We start from the raw sequence: 23,128 nt of genomic DNA on the forward strand, positions 1-23,128 counted from the left end.
TGTCTGCCCACCACTAAGGCCTAAGGCTGCAGTGGTAAACACAGCTGGTTTTACTGTATGTAGAGACTCAATAGAGAGACGTTTACTGTCGAGGTTCAGGCTGTAGTCTAACAGCAGCGTGTGACTGTAGTGACAGTGTTGGTCAGTGTGGCAGGCAGGCATCATGCTGATAACACTGTGGTCGTGTGTTTTAGAGAGCCGCAGTGAGAAAGCCAAGAGACTGTTTCGTCATTACACCGTGGGCTCCTACGACAGCTTCGACGCTCCCAGGTAAGGATGGGGAGACTTTCTCTACAGTGTCATACTCAGAGGTCTACCTGGAAGTCAGTGAGTTGAGTGATCTTGCCCTGGATATGCTTGGGGTATGTTGGAGTGAGTTGTGTCGCTGTAAGATGGGCTTTGTTAGAGTGATCTACAGTACTGTGTCAACTTGTGTTTGGGACTATGGGTAATATACTGTATATTAACCTCATCTGTGTTGTATGTGTGGAAGTGATCCACTAGAGACTATGATTGGGTGATCTACTGTGCGATGGATTGTGATTGGGGGATCTATTGTGCGATGGATTGTGATTGGGTGATCTACTGTGCGATGGATTTTGATTGGGTGATCTACTGTGCGATGGATTGTGATTTGGTGATCTACTGTGCGATGGATTGTGATATCTACTGTGCGATGGATTGTGATTGGGTGATCTACTGTGCGATGGATTTTGATTGGGTGATCTACTGTGCGATGGATTGTGATTGGGTGATCTACTGTGCGATGGATTGTGATATCTACTGTGCGATGGATTGTGATTGGGTGATCTACTGTGCGATGGATTTTGATTGGGTGATCTACTGTGCGATGGATTGTGATTGGGTGATCTACTGTGCGATGGATTGTGATTGGGTGATATACTGTGATGTAAGCTGGGCTGTAATGGATCTGTTATGATTTGGACAGTGCTGGGGACTATCTGCTACTATCTGAAATTACATACAGTACTGGTCAGATATCTGAAGTTACATACAGTACTGATTTGATATCTGAAGTTACATACAGTACTGGTCTGATATCTGAAGTTACATACAGTACTGGTCTGATATCTGAAGTTACATACAGTACTGGTCAGATATCTGAAGTTACATACAGTACTGGTCAGATATCTGAAGTTACATACAGTACTGGTCTGATATCTGAAGTTACATACAGTACTGGTCAGATATCTGAAGTTACATACAGTACTGGTCAGATATCTGAAGTTACATACAGTACTGGTCAGATATCTGAAGTTACATACAGTACTGGTCTGATATCTGAAGTTACATACAGTACTGGTCAGATATCTGAAGTTACATACAGTACTGGTCAGATATCTGAAGTTACATACAGTACTGGTCTGATATCTGAAGTTACATACAGTACTGGTCAGATATCTGAAGTTACATACAGTACTGGTCAGATATCTGAAGTTACATACAGTACTGGTCTGATATCTGAAGTTACATACAGTACTGGTCTGATATCTGAAGTTACATACAGTACTGGTCAGATATCTGAAGTTACATACAGTACTGGTCAGATATCTGAAGTTACATACAGTACTGGTCAGATATCTGAAGTTACATACAGTACTGGTCAGATATCTGAAGTTACATACAGTACTGGTCTGATATCTGAAGTTACATACAGTACTGGTCAGATATCTGAAGTTACATACAGTACTGGTCAGATATCTGAAGTTACATACAGTACTGGTCTGATATCTGAAGTTACATACAGTACTGGTCTGATATCTGAAGTTACATACAGTACTGGTCAGATATCTGAAGTTACATACAGTACTAGTCAGATATCTGAAGTTACATACAGTACTGGTCAGATATCTGAAGTTACATACAGTACTGGTCAGATATCTGAAGTTACATACAGTACTGGTCTGATATCTGAAGTTACATACAGTACTGGTCAGATATCTGAAGTTACATACAGTACTGGTCTGATATCTGAAGTTACATACAGTACTGGTCAGATATCTGAAGTTACATACAGTACTGGTCAGATATCTGAAGTTACATACAGTACTGGTCAGATATCTGAAGTTACATACAGTACTGGTCAGATATCTGAAGTTACATACAGTACTGGTCTGATATCTGAAGTTACATACAGTACTGGTCTGATATCTGAACTTCTGTAGACTGTCATCGACGTGTCCTCTACTGATGTGCTTGTTGATTATGTTGTCGTTGTTGTTGTTGTTGACTTCCAGATTGCTACGTTGACACTTTGGAGTGTAACTCCTCTCATTAACACCTAGTGATGTAATGTCCTTCTCTTTAATGTCATGTTTTTGCGTGGCGGCTCAGAGAGGCTCTGTTATGAGGCAAACCAATTTAACGGTCCTGGACTTGGACTGTATGAAGAGAGAATTATTTATAAAGAAATAAACACATTATAAATCACATGTATTATTTACATATAATCCTTCTCCCTGCCCGCTCGCTATCACAGACAACACAAACACACACAAAAGCATTCATTATTTTGCATAATTTCATTTAGACTTACGTGCTCTACCAAGTGACTGACACCTACATGGAAACTCACACAAACATTTCTACACCCACATCAGGGATATTTAAACAAATGTACTCATACGATATAAAACTCCAGGTTGTTTAGTCAGTCTGTGACACTGCTGACTCTCTGCTGACTCACTGCTGACTCACTGCTAACTCACTGCTAACTCACTGCTAACTCACTGCTAACGCTCTGCTGACTCACTGCTGACTCACTGCTAACTCACTGCTAACTCACTGCTAACTCACTGCTGACTCACTGCTAACTCACTGCTAACTCACTGCTGACTCACTGCTGACTCACTGCTAACTCACTGCTAACTCACTGCTGACTCACTGCTGACTCACTGCTAACTCACTGCTAAGTCAGTTTTTATCAGAGCACTAGTGTGGATCCATCTCACCCTGCTTTTTTCCACTCCTCTATATTTGTCTTTGTCACCCCTTCCACCTCTCTCTCTATCGCTCCCTTTATTTTTATTCATCACCGTTTTACTCACCCCCCTGTACTTTTTAATTTTCTCTCAATCACCCTCCCTCCCCTGTGGTGTTTCCATCTGGAGAACAGACAGTGAAGGGCACTCTGGAGGGAGAGAGGGATGAACAGAGCAAGAAAGGAGGTGAAGAGAAGGAGAGATTCTACAGTATGTAGAATTAGACGAAGAAGAGAAAAGGGAGAGAGAACGCAGGAGAGGAAATAGACATGAATGAACAACCCCCCTTTCACCTCATCACCTTTCAATCCGCCTTTAGATGGAAGATGTTTTTATATTGACAGTAAGAGATCTTGTACACCTCCTGATCTGTCTAATGAAGCAGGCTTTTACTGCTCTGACTAGCTGTGACAGTTTAACAAGGCTCGGTCGAGACGGCAGTCAGCTAAATGAATGGCTTAAATTGATATTGTGGCACAGCGATTACATTAACAAGGATTAGAGGAAGAGGAGAGATGATCAAGGAAAGATGTTCTCCCTCTATACATTTTCACCCCTAGTGTCCATCTTTATCAATCCATTCCTCCTTTCTCCCTATTTGTCCTTATCCTCCCTTCTTTACTCTTTTACTTCCTTCCTTCCTTCCTTCCTTCCTTCCTTCCTTCCTTCCTTCCTTCCTTCCTTCCTTCCTTCCTTCCTTCCTTCCTTCCTTGCTCTCTTCTTCCATCCAAATAATCCTCCCTCCTCCGTGCCCCCTCTTTCCCTGTGTCTCAGTGCCCATGGCAGTGAACTCCCCTAGTAACACACATGACAACTGTTCTGGGGCAGCGGTCTGTGAAATGGGGACAAGGAAGCACACACACATTCTAGAGAAGAGTGGATTATTGCCCTCCATCACAAGAGGTGCTTTCCAATCACATTCTGGTGCACATTGTACATGTTTTACATTATAGGTGAACACTCATGCACACATACACTCATACACACATGACCACACACACATGACCACACACACATGAGTCACACACACTAACATGACCAAACACCTGCCAACATTCACTCTCTTGCCCCCTCCACCTTGTACTCTTTCTCCCTCTCTCACTCGCTCTCTCTTTCTCTCTCTCTCACTCTCTTTCTCTCACTCTCTCCCTCTCTCTCTCTCACTCACTCTCTCCCTCTCTCTCTCTCTCTCTTTCTCTCTCCCTCTCTCCCTCTCCCTCTCTCCCTCTCTCTCGCTCTCCCTCGCTCTCGCTCTCCCTCTCTCTCTCGCTCTCCCTCTCTCTCTCCCTCTCTCACACACACACACGCGCGGCCATACACTAAATTCACAGCAGTATAGCGTAACATGCAGAGAGAGAAACAAAAAGAGAGGGAGGGAAGGAGAGAGAGAAGAACAGCAATAGGCAGTGAAGGCAGAAAGGCACCAGAGAGAGGTAGGGGGAGAGAGAGGGGGAGATTGAGCGAGAGACAGGGAGGCAGAGAGGGAGGGAGGGAAAGGCGACAGAAGACAACATCGACATACATCGAACGAAGCACTGACAGAGATGATGTGAGTGCCTTTTTAAAGAGAATCTCTCTTGCTCTAATTCTCTCTCTTCCTTCTGCTGCTCATCGCCAGCTGAATCTCTCTTCTTCTTCCTGTCTGTCTTGATGCGTCTCCTTCCTCCCGTTTCCCTGCCTCGCTCTCCTCTTTTCATTCATGCGCTGTGCTTTGTTTACAGACAATGTGAGAGAGGAAAGAGGAGGAGAGGGGAGGGGACGGTGTACATGTGTGTGTGTGTGTTGATTAAAGGCCATGGGGGAAGGGGAGATGTTAAGAGTGATTTAAGGGCATGTAGGGTCACTGAAGTAGAGAGGACGGAAGAGGGGTAGGACAAAACGAGTGCAGAGATTACAGAAATGGGGAAATGGTAGAGACGTGAGATGGGAGGAAGACATAGGTTGACAGGTGGTGAAAAGAGGTAGGAGATGGGAAAAAGAGAGAGAGAATATAGAATTCACGTGTTATATCTGCTTTATTAAAGGTACAATATGCAGAAATCTCTCTGCCATTTCCTGGTTGCTAAAATTCTAATAGTTCTCCTGATTTCAGTTCATGTGACAAAACAAGCAATGCACAGTGTAGAGAATCATTGTACCATCTAAACCGCTGTGAAATACATTTTCAATAACCCAAAATATTGTATTTTCAGCTGTTTGAAGCTGGTGTACAAAACTGAAAGTAAAAGACGCAAAAACAAACTTAAGAACGGGAAGAATAGAAATAGCTCACATAGAACACTTCTACTGCTTCTTAGACTTGCTTTCAAAGAAGTCACATTTCTATGTGAATTTGATAATAGATGAATCATCTATCATAATGATCATAAATAGCCTGTATACATATATGAGTTGTGAAAACATTGTGATTGTGATGACAGGATGCAAGCCTCAGCAGTTCAGAGCAACAGTCAGTGCGTTATACAGTATCTTCCTATCTGGAGTGAGTTACGGCAAGGGAGAGGAGTCAAACAGAACATGGCCTTAACTCATCCAAAATGCATCCGTTCTTGTGAATGGAGAATCATAACTGAGGAGGAAAACAGTGATAGACAGACTCAGTGAATACCACTGAGACAGATATATACAGAGATAGAAGAAAGGAGAAGAGAAAAAGAAATGTGTTTGAGTGTGTATGTGTGTGAATGTTTGAGTGTGTGTATGTGAATGTTTGAGTGTGTGTATGTGTGTGAATGTTTGAGTGTGTGTATGTGTGTGAATGTTTGAGTGTGTGTATGTGAATGTTTGAGTGTGTATGCGAATGTTTGAGTGACTGTGTGTGTGTGAATGTTTGAGTGGGTGTATGTGTGTGAATGTTTGAGTGTGTGTGTGTGTGTGTGTGTGTGTGTGAATGTTTGAGTATGTGTATGTGTGTGAATGTTTGAGTGTGTGTGTGTGTGTGTGTGTGTGTGTGTGTGTGTGTGAATGTTTGAGTGTGTGTATGTGTGTGAATGTTTGAGTGTGTGTATGTGTGTGAATGTTTGAGTGTGTGTATGTGTGTGAATGTTTGAGTGTGTGTGTGTGTGTGTGTGTGAATGTTTGAGTGTGTGTATGTGTGTGAATGTTTGAGAATGTGTGTGTGAATGTTTGAGTGTGTGTATGTGTGTGAATGTTTGAGTGTGTGTATGTGTGAATGTTTGAGTGTGTGTGTGTGTGTGTGTGTGTGTGTGTGTGTGTGTGTGTGTGTGTGTGTGTGTGTGTGTGTGTGTGTGTGTGTGTGTGTGTGTGTGTGTGTGTGTGTGTGAATGTTTGAGTGTTTGAGTGTTTGTATGTGTGTGAATGTTTGAGTGTGTGAATGTGTGTGAATGTTTGAGTGTGTGTATGTGTGGGAATGTTTGAGTGTGTGTATGTGTGTGAATGTTTGAGTGTGTGTATGTGAATGTTTGAGTGAGTGTGTGTGTGTGTGAATGTTTGAGTGTGTGTATGTGTGTGAATGTTTGAGTGTGTGTATGTGTGTGAATGTTTGAGTGTGTGTATGTGTATGTGAATGTTTGAGTGTGTGTATGTGTGTGAATGTTTGAGTGTGTGTATGTGTGGGAATGTTTGAGTGTGTGTGTGTATGTGTGTGAATGTTTGAGTGTGGGTATGTGAATGTTTGAGTGTGTGTGTGAATGCTTGAGTGTGTATGTGTGTGAATGTTTGAGTGTGTGTATGTGTGTGAATGTTTGAGTGTGTGTATGTGAATGTTTGAGTGTGTGTATGTGTGTGTGTGTGTGTGTGTGAATGCTTGAGTGTGTGTATGTGTGTGAATGTTTGAGTGTGTGAATGTGTGTGAATGTTTGAGTGTGTGTATGTGAATGTTTGAGTGTGTGTATGTGTGTGAATGTTTGAGTGTGTGTATGTGTGGGAATGTTTGAGTGTGTGTATGTGTGTGAATGTTTGAGTGTGTGTATGTGAATGTTTGAGTGTGTGTGTGTGTGTGTGTGTGAACGCTTGAGTGTGTGTATGTGTGTGAATGTTTGAGTGTGTGTATGTGTGTGAATGTTTGAGTGTGTGTATGTGAAAGTTTGAGTGTGTGTATGTGTGTGAATGTTTTAGTGTGTGTATGTGTGTGAATGTTTGAGTGTGTGTATGTTTGAGTGTGTGTATGTGTGTGAATGTTTGAGAGTGTGTGTGTGTGTGAATGTTTGAGTGTGTGTATGTGTGTGTATGTTTGAGTGTGTGTATGTGTGTGACTGTTTGAGTGTGTGTGTTTGAGTGTGTGTGTGTGTGTGTGTGTGTGTGTGTGTGTGTGTGTGTGTGTGTGTGTGTGTGTGTGTGTGTGTGTGTGTGTGTGTGTGTGTGTTTGAGTGTTTGTATGTGTGTGAATGTTTGAGTGTGTGTATGTGTGTGAATGTTTGAGTGTGTGTATGTGTGTGAATGTTTGAGTGTGTGTGTGTGTGTGTGTGTGTGTGTGTGTGTGTGTGTGTGTGTGTGTGTGTGTGTGTGTGAATATTTGAGTGTGTGTATGTGTGTGAATGTTTGAGAGTGTGTGTGTGTGTGTGAATGTTTGAGTGTGTGTATGTGTGTGTATGTTTGAGTGTGTGTATGTGTGTGACTGTTTGAGTGTGTGTGTTTGAGTGTGTGTGTGTGTGTGTGTGTGTGTGTGTGTGTGTGTGTGTGTGTGTGTGTGTGTGTGTGTGTGTGTGTGTGTGTGTGTGTGTGTGTGTGTGTGTGTGTGTGAATGTTTGAATGTTTGTATGTGTGTGAATGTTTGAGTGTGTGTATGTGTGTGAATGTTTGAGTGTGTGTATGTGTGTGAATGTTTGAGTGTGTGTGTGTGTGTGTGTGTGTGTGTGTGTGTGTGTGTGTGTGTGTGTGTGTGTGTGTGTGTGTGTGTGTGTGTGTGTGTGTGTGTGTGTGTGTGTGTGTGTGTGTGTGTGTGTGTGTGTGTGTGTGTGTGTGTGTGTGTGTGTGTGTGTGTGTGTGTGAATGTTTGAATGTTTGTATGTGTGTGAATGTTTGAGTGTGTGTATGTGTGTGAATGTTTGAGTGTGTGTATGTGTGTGAATGTTTGAGTGTGTGTGTGTGTGTGTGTGTGTGTGTGTGTGTGTGTGTGTGTGTGTGTGTGTGTGTGTGTGTGTGTGTGTGTGTGAATATTTGAGTGTGTGTATGTGTGTGAATGTGTGTGCGTGTGTGTGTGTGTGTGTGTGTGTGTGTGTGTGTGTGTGTGTGTGTGTGTGTGTGTGTGTGTGTGTGTGTGTGTGTGTGTGTGTGAACGCTTGAGTGTGTGTATGTGTGTGTATGTGTGTGAATGTTTGAGTGTGTGTATGTGAAAGTTTGAGTGTGTGTATGTGTGTGAATGTTTTAGTGTGTGTATGTTTGAGTGTGTGTATGTTTGAGTGTGTGTATGTGTGTGAATGTTTGAGAGTGTGTGTGTGTGAATGTTTGAGTGTGTGTATGTTTGAATGTGTGTGACTGTTTGAGTGTGTGTGTTTGAGTGTGTGTGTGTGTGTGTGTGTGTGTGTGTGTGTGTGTGTGTGTGTGTGTGTGTGTGTGTGTGTGTGTGTGTGTGTGTGTGTGTGTGTGTGTGTGTGTGTGTGTGTGTGGATGCTTGAGTGTGTGTATGTGTGTGAATATTTGAGTGTGTGTATGTGTGGGAATGTTTGAGTGTGTGTATGTGTGTGAATGTTTGAGTGTGTGTATGTGAATGTTTGAGTGAGTGTGTGTGTGTGTGTGTGTGTGTGTGGATGCTTGAGTGTGTGTATGTGTGTGAATGTTTGAGTGTGTGTATGTGTGGGAATGTTTGAGTGTGTGTATGTGTGTGAATGTTTGAGTGTGTGTATGTGAATGTTTGAGTGAGTGTGTGTGTGTGTGAATGCTTGAGTGTGTGTATGTGTGTGAATGTTTGAGTGTGTGTATGTCTGTGAATGTTTGAGTGTGTATGTGAATGTTTGAGTGTGTGTATGTGTGTGAATGTTTGAGTGTGTGTATCTGTGTGAATGTTTGAGTGTGTGTATGTATGTGAATGTTTGAGTGTGTGTATGTGTGTGAATGTTTGAGTGTGTGTATGAGTGTGTGTATGTGTGTGAATGTTTGAGTGTGTGTATGTGAATGTTTGAGTGTGTGTTTGAGTGTGTGTATGTGTGTTTGAGTGTGTGTATGTGTGTGTGTTTGAGTGTGTGTATGTGTGTGTGTGTGTGCGTCTCTTTCCTCTTTATATTCTGTTGGTGTATGAAATAGTCACATACTCAGCAAACAAACCCGATCACCCCTTGGCCCGCTCTTACTCCCCTCTCTCAAAATTACCTCATATCTCTCTCCCTTCCCCCTCCCTCACTCACACACTCCCTCCTTCTCTCTCTCTCTCTCTCTCTCTCTCTCTCTCTCTCTCTCTCTCTCTCTCTCTCTCTCTGTGTCGCAGTCACAGTGAACCATCTCCATCTCTCTCCTGCTCCCTCGTTCTCTTTCTCTCTCTCTGTCTGTCTTAAGTATGAAGGGGCTGGGAGAGCTAGGCCCTCGCTCTCTCTCTCTCCATCGCTCTCTCCTCCTCTCCTCCCCTCCCTCGGCTCGTACTCGCTGCTCTCTCGCTGGAAGACGAGAAGGAGGAGGAGGAGGGGGGGGGAAATGGCGATGGGGGGATGCGGCGAGGAGGATCTCTCCCTCTCTTCTTCCTGGCCGTCGCTAGGCCCCATGAATAGGAGTGTCTGGTTCATTTACAGGTACTGGCTGTTTTTGATTTCTCACTGGTCGCAGGGCTGGAGGATAGAGGGATGGTGAGAGGGAGGGAGGGAGGGAGGGAGGGAGGGAGGGAGGGAGAGAGAGAGAGGAGCATGCATGTGGACATGGATGGTAGACTGGAGTGATTAGGAAGACTAATCGATAGACAGATGGAATGTGTTGCAATGCATGAGCCTGTACGTGCGTCCGTCCGTGTGTGCGTCCGTGTGTGTGTGTGTGTGTGTGTGTGTGTGTGTGTGTGTGTGTGTGTGTGTGTGTGTGTGTGTGTGTGTGTGTGTGTGTGTGTGTGTGTGTGTGTGTGTGTGTGTGTGTGTGTGTGTGTGTGTGTGTGTGTGTGTGTGTGTGTAGTGAAGAAGGAGAGACGCATGCACAACCCGGTACATTAGCAGTAACGTTACAGCCTAGCTGTGTCTCCATGTACATTAATCACTCTCCTCTCCCTCTCCTTTCCGTGTCTGTACGTCTGCCTTCAGTAGCAACACAGTACCGACACAACTGTCTGATAATTGCTGCTTCTCTCATCTGCAGAATGTGTGTGTGTGTCGTGTTTCTGGGTCTCTGTGTGTGACGGTCTGTGAGCTGTTGTTGATTGAGAACAAGGTATAGGAGGCAGATCTATAACATGTATTCCCGCTAGTGGCTCTGCTTCAACTGTGTCTGCATATGGTGTGTGTACGTGTGTGTGTTATCAATGTGTGTCCCTGTGTATGTGTACAAACATTAGTGTGCATGTCACAGCACTGAAATGGTATAAGAGAATGAGAAGTGGTTTGAGGGGTGCATGCCGTGCCATGGGTAGCAGTCCCCCTTGTTATGCTTCTAGATGATGTTACCAATACTTATAGCAGAGCTGGGACGATAAACCCAAAATGATCCACACCGACCATACCGATCACTTATCGCAGGCATTTTGCTGTTACCGTTCATTACGATAAGTATCCTATACTAGAGAAATGTGAAGTTCTACACGTGCTTCTACATCTGCATTGCTGTTTGGGGTTCTAGGCTGGGTTTCTGTACAGCACTTTGTGACATCAGCTGATGTAAGAAGGGCTTTATAAATACATTTGATTGATTGATTGAAGTTTGAAATGAAATAAGTTTGCGAATATGGGTGATTGTTAATGGGACAACCATCAAACTAGTAGCAGTAGTTTAAAGGATAATAGTTATAAACTGTGGTGCACATTAATTAATGTTATAAACTGTGGTGCACATTCATGTTATAAACGGTGGTGCACATTAATGTTATAAACTGTGGTTCACATTAATGTTATAAACTGTGGTGCACATTAATTAATGTTATAAACTGTGGTGCACATTCATGTTATAAACTGTGGTGCACATTAATTAATGTTATAAACTGTGGTGCACATTAATGTTATAAACTGTGGTGCACATTAATGTTATAAACTGTGGTGCACATTCATGTTATAAACGGTGGTGCACATTAATGTTATAAACTGTGGTTCACATTAATGTTATAAACTGTGGTGCACATTAATTAATGTTATAAACGGTGGTGCACATTCATGTTATAAACTGTGGTGCACATTCATGTTATAAACTGTGGTGCACATTAATTAATGTCATAAACTGTGGTTCACATTAATGTTATAAACTGTGGTGCACATTAATGTTATAAACTGTGGTTCACATTAATTAATGTTATAAACTGTGGTGCACATTCATGTTATAAACTGTGGTGCACATTAATTAATTTTATAAACTGTGGTGCACGTTCATGTTATAAACTGTGGTGCACATTAATGTTATAAACTGTGGTTCACATTAATGTTATAAACTGTGGTGCACATTAATTAATGTCATAAACTGTGGTTCACATTAATGTTATAAACTGTGGTTCACATTAATGTTATAAACTGTGGTTCACATTAATGTTATAAACTGTGGTTCACATTAATGTTATATACTGTGGTTCAAATTAATGTTATAAACTGTGGTGCACATTAATTAATGTTATAAACTGTGGTGCACATTAATTAATGTTATAAACTGTGGTGCACATTAATGTTATAAACTGTGGTGCACATTAATTAATTTTATAAACTGTGGTGCACGTTCATGTTATAAACTGTGGTGCACATTAATGTTATAAACTGTGGTTCACATTAATGTTATAAACTGTGGTGCACATTAATTAATGTCATAAACTGTGGTTCACATTAATGTTATAAACTGTGGTTCACATTAATGTTATAAACTGTGGTTCACATTAATGTTATAAACTGTGGTTCACATTAATGTTATATACTGTGGTTCAAATTAATGTTATAAACTGTGGTGCACATTAATTAATGTTATAAACTGTGGTGCACGTTCATGTTATAAACTGTGGTGCACATTAATGTTATAAACTGTGGTTCACATTAATGTTATAAACGGTGGTGCACATTCATGTTATAAACTGTGGTGCACATTCATGTTATAAACTGTGGTGCACGTTCATGTTATAAACTGTGGTGCACATTAATTAATGTTATAAACTGTGGTTCACATTAATGTTATAAACTGTGGTGCACATTAATGTTATAAACTGTGGTGCACATTAATTAATGTCATAAACTGTGGTGCACGTTCATGTTATAAACTGTGGTGCACATTAATGTTATAAACTGTGGTGCACATTAATTAATGTTATAAACTGTGGTGCACGTTCATGTTATAAACTGTGGTGCACATTAATTAATTTTATAAACTGTGGTGCACGTTCATGTTATAAACTGTGGTGCACATTAATTAATTTTATAAACTGTGGTGCACGTTCATGTTATAAACTGTGGTGCACATTGATATAAACTGTGGTGCACATTAATGTTATAAACTGTGGTGCACATTAATTAATTTTATAAACGGTGGTGCACGTTCATGTTATAAACTGTGGTTCACATTAATGTTATAAACGTATCATTCTATTTATCGTTGTAGCATTAATTGAGGTAATTTATCACGATAGGGATTTTTGTCCATATCACCCAGCTCTAACTTATAGATTGTGTTGCATGGATCAGTTACGTTGGAGATACAGTAGGTATGTATGTTGGAGATGCGTATGTTGGAGGAACATGGTTAGATGATTGTGTGGTGTTATTACGGTATGCACAACCTTGAGTTGGTGACAGACTTGATGACAGGGGAGCTTGTGTCAGTATAGATACCACTGGGCTGCAGTCCAGAGGAATGTTCGTGTGAGGAACATAACCAACCTAACAAACCAATCCCCTAGGTGTGCCGGGTTCCAAATTACACCTTATTCCCCATATAGATCCCATATAGATCTCTGGTCAACAGTGGTGCACTAGGCTCAATTATGAGGAAGGTGTTATTAAAGATGGATGCAGTTCGTGATTGTGTGGTGCTCATTGGTTCATGCTGGCAAATGACTGTATTTAAGTGAGTTGCTATGCGAGTTGCTATGCCAGTGGAGGGGACGGCATGGGTAAAGAAGAAGAAGGGAAGAAAACAGTCAAGCAACATACAGTATGTAAACATTATTAAAGGTAAACAGTATGCTGACAGTAGCTGGTTGAATCATTGGATGACTGGTTAACTAACTCAGTGGCATTATATGTGGTTGAATGTTTGGATGACTGGTTAACTAACTCAGTGACATTATATGTGGTTGAATCATTGGATGACTGGTTAGCTAACTCAGTGACATTATATGTGGTTGAATGTTTGGATGACTGGTTAACTAACTCAGTGACATTATATGTGGTTGAATGTTTGGATGACTGGTTAACTAACTCAGTGACATTATATGTGGTTGAATGTTTGGATGACTGGTTAACTAACTCAGTGACATTATATGTGGTTGAATGTTTGGATGACTGGTTAACTAACTCAGTGACATTATATGTGGTTGAATGTTTGGATGACTGGTTAACTAACTCAGTGACATTATATGTGGTTGAATGTTTGGATGACTGGTTAACTAACTCAGTGACATTATATGTGGTTGAATGTTTGGATGACTGGTTAACTAACTAAACTAGGTCTTCCAAAAGGGGATCAAGTGGCTGACATGCAGGTGCTTGTGGGTATTCTCACTTCTTCTGTGGTCTTTCCATGATAGCTCTATGTACTATAGTTAGATAGCAACTGGAAACTGCCAATTATCGTCATCTCCCATACTCATTATCCCCTGTTTATTCATGAGGCTATTTTAGCGAGGCGGACAAACATAACCTGACCTCTTTATTGGCTCTACATGTGAGGGTTCTTCTTCTTCTTTGGATGACTACATCTGTGTCATCAGAGCACCTAGCTGTGCATACATTTCTCTCTTCCAGTGTAGTCAGACCTCTCTATGTTACACCAGCTAGATCCTACGTCCAGTAGCTTGTTGCTCAGGCAACCGCCATCATCATATATAGCCTAGCATCTTAGAGAGTGAGCTTCTGGAACAACATCTCTGGTCTTTCTGTCAACCAACCCAGCGCAATCTTACTGTACCTCGCCCAGTCGCCGACACAAGGCTGCCAAGCGAGCCCCTGGTCTGGTGCATTATGTCCTCAGCTGACCCCTGACCCGAGAGAACACAGGAAATACAAAACCCACTGCCCAGCTCTGGGGAGCCGAGTCAGGGCAGAGTCAGTTAAATATTTATATTCATGTGCTTAAAAAATTTGCCCTCATTTCAGAAGGTCCCTGACCCCTCCCACCTCCCTCTCTCTCCCAGGATTAAGGCTCCCTCCTGGTGCAGTGTGCATGTATGCAGGGGGATACCTATCTCCTACCTCTCTCTCTCTCCTACCTCTCTCTCTCCTACCTCTCTCTCTCTTTCTCTTCTTCCTGCTGTCCCCTTTTTCCACTCCTTTTTTAAATGTATCTCATGTTATCGCTAAGTGTCTCTCCCCATCTCTCTCTCTGTCCTCTCTCTTAGTGACTATATCATCAAGGAGAAGACAGTGCTTCTGCAGAAAAAAGACAGTGAGGGTTTTGGCTTTGTGCTGAGAGGAGCCAAGGGTAAGTAAACACGTGCGATCAGCTGTTGATAGATAGACAGTCAGACATACAGACAGGCCTTTAACAAACAGGCACAAACACACACACAGATGAACACACTTGGACAGTCTCACTGTGCTGCATCGGCTTCATCAGTCTAGTTATATACAGTGGTTATGACATAATGTTGGTGACCCCTCTGTTCTCTGTCTTCAGCTCAGACCCCCATCGAGGAGTTCACTCCCACCCCAGCCTTCCCAGCACTGCAGTACCTGGAGTCTGTCGACGAAGGAGGCGTGGCCTGGAGAGCCGGTCTGAGAATGGGAGACTTCCTCATTGAGGTGTGTGGTGCTAGGGCATGATGGGAGCTGTAGTTGGATTCTTCACAATGACTGTTATTATGAAAGATCACCCTCTCTAACCAATTACATGGACTTCTTCTTCTTCCCCTCTACTTCTCCCCCCCCCCCCCCCCCCTCTCAGGTGAATGGTCAGAATGTGGTGAAGGTGGGACACAGGCAGGTGGTCAACATGATCAGGCAAGGTGGAAACGCCCTCATGGTCAAGGTTGTCATGGTAACACGCAACCCTGACATGGAGGATGGCCAGAGAAAGAAAAGTAAGAGACAACACAGGGTCTGGAACTACGACAACGATGATGGCGATGAGGATGAGTATGAGGACGATGATGCTTTCCTTTCTCCACAGTCCCCCAGCAGAGTAAAAGACTAACCACTCCGGCCATCGCTCTCCGCTCCAAATCCATGACCTCAGAACTGGAGGAGATGGGTAAGACATGGGGGAGACGGGTTGGGTTCTGGGTAGAGACAGGAAAGACAGAAGGACAGAGGAGGAAAGGGAGACCAGGAATATACGGAGAGGGAAAGAGCATCTAGAAGGAATACAGAGGAATGTATAACAGAGGGAGATGTACGTCTGGAGATAGAGAGAAATGATGAGAAGAGAAGGTGAAAGACAGGAGGGATGGGTGGAGCTTAAGATGCATGAAGTGAAAAAAGCGAGAGAGGCCTACAAAAGAAAGAACCCAGACGTCTATTCGTCTATTCCACGTTGATTCAACGTAATTTTATTGAGATGATGTGGAAAAAACATTGATTCAACCAGTGTGTGCCCAGTGGGAAAGGAAAGGCAAAAAGGGGATACAGTCACAGAGAGGTATGCTGTGATGGACAGAGGGAAGAAAAGGAGGGGAAGCAAGAGAGGCAGAGAAGTGACACTGTCATGTACTGTCTGAGTGTCCAGGGAAAGGTGTCAGAACCTTAATGGTGACAGCATTGTTAGGGTATCAACATGGATGAGAGTCTCAATGCATTTCACTGTTCTTTCAGAGGTTCCACACTGTCACTTCCAGCACCCCCACTACAGGTAACCCCCCAAACAATGACCCCACCCACCCCCTGATCCTTCTCACTGCGCCCCCCTTTACCCCCTGCACCCCCCAGCCCTATAACCCTAGCACCCCCAGACCAGTCCCACGTCTCCACAAACACCTACACTGGCTGAGTGTGTTGTTGCCAGGGTAACACTGCAGGGGGTGGGTGTCACTCGGAGGGAGACTACTGTAGATGCTGCTGCGGTCTCTACTGAGCATGCTCACTTTGCCCATGATGATGATTTATGGGAGCAGATAATATGAGAGGCAAGCGGGAGCCTCTGAGTATTCCCTATCTGATCCTAGGTCAGATTCCAGCTCATTCCAACACTCCCACATGTCACTCTCCCTTACAAGCCAGTCTGCTGGGACATTACTCCTGTCCTCAATACACACTGCTTATTATCTCATGTAGTGCAGAGCCAGGATACGATCCAGATGGTTGGGTAACTACTAGCTTACTGTACCCCTGACTATCCCCTCATCACCCCTCTCTGTGGTCCAAACCCCTGACTATCCCCTCATCACCCCTCTCTGTGGTCCAAACCCCTGACTATCCCCTCATCACCCCTCTCTGTGGTCCAAACCCCTGACTCTGTGGTCCAACCCCCCTGACTATCCCCTCATCACCCCTCTCTGTGGTCCAAACCCCCTGACTATCCCCTCATCACCCCTCTCTGTGGTCCAACCCCCCTGACTATCCCCTCATCACCCCTCTCTGTGGTCCAAACCCCCTGACTATCCCCTCATCACCCCTCTCTGTGGTCCAAACCCCTGACTATCCCCTCATCACCCCTCTCTGTGGTCCAAACCCCTGACTATCCCCTCATCACCCCTCTCTGTGGTCCAAACCCCTGACTATCCCCTCATCACCCCTCTCTGTGGTCCAAACCCCTGACTATCCCCTCATCACCCCTCTCTGTGGTCCAAACCCCTGACTATCCCCTCATCACCCCTCTCTGTGGTCCAAACCCCTGACTATCCCCTCATCACCCCTCTCTGTGGTCCAAACCCCTGACTATCCCCCCATCACCCCTCTCTGTGGTCCAACCCCCCTGCCTATCCCCTCATCACCCCTCTCTGTGGTCCAACCCCCCTGACTATCCCCTCATCACCCCTCTCTGTGGTCCAACCCCCCTGACTATCCCCTCATCACCCCTCTCTGTGGTCCAACCCCCCTGACTATCCCCTCATCACCCCTCTCTGTGGTCCAAACCCCCTGACTATCCCCTCATCACCCCTCTCTGTGGTCCAAACCCCCTGACTATCCCCTCATCACCCCTCTCTGTGGTCCAAACCCCCTGACTATCCCCTCATCACCCCTCTCTGTGGTCCAAACCCCCTGACTATCCCCCCATCACCCCTCTCTGTGGTCCAACCCACCTGACTATCCCCTCATCACCATTCTCTGTGATCCAACCCCCCTGACTATCCCCTCATCACCCCTCTCTGTGATCCAACCCCCCTGACTATCCCCTCATCACCCTTCTATATGGTCCAAACCCCCTGACTCTCCCCTCATCACCCTTCTCTGTGATCCAACCCCCCTGACTATCCCCTCATCACCCCTCTCTGTGATCCAACCCCCCTGACTATCCCCTCATCACCCTTCTATATGGTCCAAACCCCCTGACTCTCCCCTCATCACCCCTCTATATGGTCCAAACCCCCTGACTATCCCCTCATCACCCTTCTATATGGTCCAAACCCCCTGACTCTCCCCTCATCACCCCTCTCTGTGGTCCAAACCCCTGACTGACTGATTGACACACAGCATGAGCAGCCGCCCCCACAGACCCCCCCTGCCCTGCCCTGATCTCCCCCCACCTGTAAACCAATGATCACTACCCCTATAGTATGGAACATCCCAAACCTACACTACACTAATGTTACAACCCCTCGTCCCACTACTACACAAACCTTAATGCTGTAATAGCAGTATATACAGTGGGGAGAACAAGTATTTGATACACTGCCGATTTTGCAGGTTTTCCTACTTACAAAGCATGTAGAGGTCTGTAATTTTTATCATAGGTACACTTCAACTGTGAGAGACGGAATCTAAAACAAAAATCCAGAAAATCACATTGTATGATTTTTACATAATTAATTTGCATTTTATTGCATGACATAAGTATTTGATCACCTACCAACCAGTAAGAATTCCGGCTCTCACAGACCTGTTAGTTTTTCTTTAAGAAGCCCTCCTGTTCTCCACTCATTACCTGTATTAACTGCACCTGTTTGAACTCGTTACCTGTATAAAAGACACCTGTCCACACACAATCAAACAGATTCCAACCTCTCCACAATGGCCAAGACCAGAGAGCTGTGTAAGGACATCAGGGATAAAATTGTAGACCTGCACAAGGCTGGGATGGGCTACAGGACAATAGGCAAGCAGCTTGGTGAGAAGGAAACAACTGTTGGCGCAATTATTAGAAAATGGAAGAAGTTCAAGATGACGGTCAATCACCCTCGGTCTGGGGCTCCATGCAAGATTTCACCTCGTGGGGCATCAATGATCATGAGGAAGGTGAGGGATCAGCCCAGAACTACACGGCAGGACCTGGTCAATGACCTGAAGAGAGCTGGGACCACAGTCTCAAAGAAAACCATTAGTAACACACTACGCCGTCATGGATTAAAATCCTGCAGCGCACGCAAGGTCCCCCTGCTTAAGCCAGTGCATGTCCAGGCCTGTCTGAAGTTTGCCAATGACCATCTGGATGATCCAGAGGAGGAATGGGAGAAGGTCATGTGGTCTGATGAGACAAAAATAGAGCTTTTTGGTCTAACTCCACTCGCCGTGTTTGGAGGAAGAAGAAGTATGAGTACAACCCCAAGAACACCATCCCAACCGTGAAGCATGGAGGTGGAAACATCATTCTTTGGGGATGCTTTTCTGCAAAGGGGACAGGACGACTGCACCGTATTGAGGGGAGGATGGATGGGGCCATGTATCGCGAGATCTTGGCCAACAACCTCCTTCCCTCAGTAAGAGCATTGAAGATGGGTCGTGGCTGGGTCTTCCAGCATGACAACGACACGAAGCACACAGCCATGGCAACTAAGGAGTGGCTCCGTAAGAAGCATCTCAAGGTCCTGGAGTGGCCTAGCCAGTCTCCAGACCTGAACCCAATAGAAAATCTTTGGATGGAGCTGAAAGTCCGTATTGCCCAGCGACAGCCCCGAAACCTGAAGGATCTGGAGAAGATCTGTAGGGAGGAGTGGGCCAAAATCCCTGCTGCAGTGTGTGCAAACCTAGTCAAGAACTACAGGAAACGTATGATCTCTGTAATTGCAAACAAAGGTTTCTGTACCAAATATTAAGTTCTGCTTTTCTGATGTATCAAATACTTATGTCATGCAATAAAATGCAAATTAATTACTTAAAAATCATACAATGTGATTTTCTGGATTTTTGTTTTAGATTCCGTCTCTCATAGTTGAAGTGTACCTATGATAAAAATTACAGACCTCTACATGCTTTGTAAGTAGGAAAACCTGCAAAATCGGCAGTGTATCAAATACTTGTTCTCCCCACTGTATACTGTATAACCCCACACATACATGACCCCTGTCCAGGGTGATAATGCAGCTATACTCTCCATATTTAATGTATAACCATACAGTAGATATATTTGTTTCATTTAATCTTCATAAACAAACATATGCTATAAAGATCTCTTTTCATACAAAAGTCTGTCCTGCAACTGTTCTTTATGGATCAACTTCTGCTCCTCATTCCATATGCGCGTCCCCTAAAGCAAGGTTTCAGGAGCAGAATGTGTGATGGAGCCATATCAGCCTGTGCCATATGCTTATTCTAATGCCATGAATGAATATAGCTACCTCTGACAATGCCCATTAAACTGTCTCACCTCTATGTTTGGTGCAGAGTCCCAGTTCACCTGGAAGTGACGCTGCAAGATAGCACCAGCATTAACATGGAAATGATATCACACACTTACCTGAGTTCTTCAGCGTTGTTTTAACAGCACGTTTCAATTCTAAAGCAGTAGCCTAAGCATCGATTACAAGGCTAATGACAGTATGCTATCTTTCTTTTTACTGGAAAGTTGTTCAACAGTTATTACACACAGTGTTGTTTTCTAAACTGAATGATTTGGCGTGTCTGAAATGAAATGACCCTAACGTAATTCAGCTAACATTTCAGACATTTTAACAAAACACTTAACCAGACTACTTTCCTACCACTCACCACCTCTAAAAACGTGGTGCCCACAATACACAAGCTCACAGTCACAGGGGGCTGTTTGAACCCCTCTCTAAACCCGTCTGTAGAACCCTGTGGTCTACTCACGCTCCCCTACTCTGTTTAAACCTCTGTCTTTCCTCTGAACTCACTGCACTTCCCTGGTGGGGACGCGTCACAGTGGAGAGAGGTGAGAGATTTGTGTGTGTGTGTGTGTGTGTGTGTGTGTGTGTGTGTGTGTGTGTGTGTGTGTGTGTGTGTGTGTGTGTGTGTGTGTGTGTGTGTGTGTGTGTGTGTGTGTGTGTGTGTGTGTGTGTGTGTGTGTGTGTGTGTGTGTGTGTGTGTGTGTGTGTGTCACAAAGAGGACACAGACATTTCTGATTGCAGCACACATAGGAATATATGTATTACTTACTATGATGGTGTTACAGTAACTCAAGTGATGGTGTTACAGTAACTCAAGTGATGGTGTTACAGTAACTCAAGTGATGGTGTTACAGTAACTCAAGTGATGGTGTTACAGTAACTCAAGTGATGGTGTTACAGTAACTCAAGTGATGGTGTTACAGTAACACAAGTGATGGTGTTACAGTAACTCAAGTGATGGTGTTACAGTAACTCAAGTGATGGTGTTACAGTAACTCAAGTGATGGTGTTACAGTAACTCAAGTGATGGTGTTACAGTAACACAAGTGATGGTGTTACAGTAACTCAAGTGATGGTGTTACAGTAACACAAGTGATGGTGTTACAGTAACTCAAGTGATGGTGTTACAGTAACTCAAGTGATGGTGTTACAGTAACTCAAGTGATGGTGTTACAGTAACTCAAGTGATGGTGTTACAGTAACTCAAGTGATGGTGTTACAGTAACTCAAGTGATGGTGTTACAGTAACTCAAGTGATGGTGTTACAGTAACACAAGTGATGGTGTTACAGTAACTCAAGTGATGGTGTTACAGTAACACAAGTGATGGTGTTACAGTAACTCAAGTGATGGTGTTACAGTAACTCAAGTGATGGTGTTACAGTAACTCAAGTGATGGTGTTACAGTAACTCAAGTGATGGTGTTACAGTAACACAAGTGATGGTGTTACAGTAACTCAAGTGCCAAAGTTAACGTCTGCCTTTGCCTTGTCCTCAGCTGCTACCCCCTGGAAAAAAAAATCAGGTACAAATCACAAACTCTTTTTATGCTTTGTGTTTTTATCTGTTAAAACTGCAAACGTCTCTGCTAGCCAGTTAGCATTCAGTCAGCTTACTGGGTTTTTCCATATCCTTTCAGAATTCGAGTCTTCACAAGTTACAGAGAAGAAGAGGACAGTCTATCAGATGGCTTTGAGTAAGAGACTTCATATGCATGTACAGCATCAGGGGAATAGCCGGGCTTTATTTTTCACATATCAATAAATTCCCCCTCAGTGGGTGGATGTGTGGTGGAGTGTTTGTTGGCCTGATTTGACCCTCTCTCCTCTCCCTCACCCTTTCCCTCCTCCACTCTGTCGCATCCTCTTCTTTAACCTCTATACCACTTGTTCTCTCTCTCTCCGTCTCTCTCTCTCTCCGTCTGTCTCTCTCCCCCCCCCCCCTCTCTCTATCGGTCCATCTCTCTCCGTCTCTCTCTCTCTCCGTCTCTCTCTCTCTCTCTGTCTTTCGCTCTCCATCTCTCTCTCTCCATCTCTCCATCTCTCTCTCTCCGTCTCTCGCTATCCATCTCTCTCTCCGTCTCTCTCTGTCTCCCTCTCCGTCTCTCTCCATATCTCTCTCTTTCTCACTGTCTCTCAGATAAGCTAGATGAGATCCTGGCAGCAGCTCAGCAGACAATCAGCACCAATGAGGGGCAAGGGACGCGGGGTCAGGGGACAAGGAGAGACAGGAGCCGGGGCTCCTTTTACGCCAATGAGGTGTGTATGTGTCGGCGTTGCGTGTGTGCTGGCGCACGTGTGTGTGTGCGAGCGCTCGTGTTCACTAGTGCGATCACCTGTCATGGGGTTGAGAGGAACAGTTTGTCCTGTAGTGTTCCTATGGTAACACCCACATCTTTAGGAGATGCTACACCATGTCATTCAGTGGGTTAGCTTGATGCAACACCCATACAAATAAGATTGGTTTGACTGCCTAAGCTACTATACTACTAGATATGAACTATTTTACAAGTAATTCACAGCTCTTTCATGAATAGTGAAGCTATTTAATGCACTTACAGTACCACAGTACCACAGTCTGCAAAGTTTATTCTGTTATATAAGTTCTATCCTTTCTGAACATTGTCCTCTGCTCCCTCTTCCCTCTCTTGCTGTGCAGCCAAATTACGACCAATCAGAAATGGGGATGACAGGGCTGGGCTATGACCGCGCCCAGTTCACATCAGGCCACGCCCCTCCACACGGTATGCTGCGACAGAAATCCATCGGTGAGGCTGTCTCTCTGTCTGTCTGGCCAGCCCTCTGGCCGGCCTGTCCGTCTGTCTGTCCTCTAGACTCTTAAAGGCCTGTGCTGTAACACACTGTCTGCAGCTGCAGCATACCATGTGCTTCTAGTCTACCTGTTCTGTCTCTGTCCTGCAGTTTACATACATGTTACTCTGGTTCATGTTGTAGTATGCTTCTGCTGTGGAGTATAGCAGTATTATATGTGTTGTACTGTACTAAAATGTTTGTAGGCTGATACACTGTTTCTAGGAGCTGTTCATCACAGAAGCTGAGCTGGAACTGTGGTTCAATGTGACACAGCTAAAGACGATGGACTTCTCCTGTGACTCGCCAAGTAAAAGGCGGTATAACATCACACCCTGTTGGCAAATGACCGTTGCTGTACTTTTACCAGTACATACAGAATGATATTGCTG

The 23,128-nt window shown here is 44.1% G+C and overlaps 1 protein-coding gene across 1 annotated transcript in view; it reads left to right on the forward strand.

Moving 5' to 3' along the window:
- Positions 1 to 23,128, forward strand: part of LOC139574878 (SH3 and multiple ankyrin repeat domains protein 1-like) — an 86,633-nt gene that overhangs the window by 49,962 nt on the left and 13,543 nt on the right. Inside the window, exons 15-24 of the mRNA XM_071399856.1 lie at positions 195 to 270; positions 14,608 to 14,690; positions 14,886 to 15,010; positions 15,153 to 15,288; positions 15,378 to 15,458; positions 20,463 to 20,471; positions 21,425 to 21,451; positions 21,566 to 21,622; positions 22,066 to 22,184; positions 22,585 to 22,693. Of these exons, the coding sequence (XP_071255957.1) occupies positions 195 to 270; positions 14,608 to 14,690; positions 14,886 to 15,010; positions 15,153 to 15,288; positions 15,378 to 15,458; positions 20,463 to 20,471; positions 21,425 to 21,451; positions 21,566 to 21,622; positions 22,066 to 22,184; positions 22,585 to 22,693 (822 nt within the window). The remainder of the gene's footprint in view (positions 1 to 194; positions 271 to 14,607; positions 14,691 to 14,885; positions 15,011 to 15,152; positions 15,289 to 15,377; positions 15,459 to 20,462; positions 20,472 to 21,424; positions 21,452 to 21,565; positions 21,623 to 22,065; positions 22,185 to 22,584; positions 22,694 to 23,128) is intronic.

This window comes from Salvelinus alpinus, chromosome 1 (assembly GCF_045679555.1).
Source record: "Salvelinus alpinus chromosome 1, SLU_Salpinus.1, whole genome shotgun sequence".
NCBI classification, from domain to species: Eukaryota; Metazoa; Chordata; class Actinopteri; order Salmoniformes; family Salmonidae; genus Salvelinus; species Salvelinus alpinus.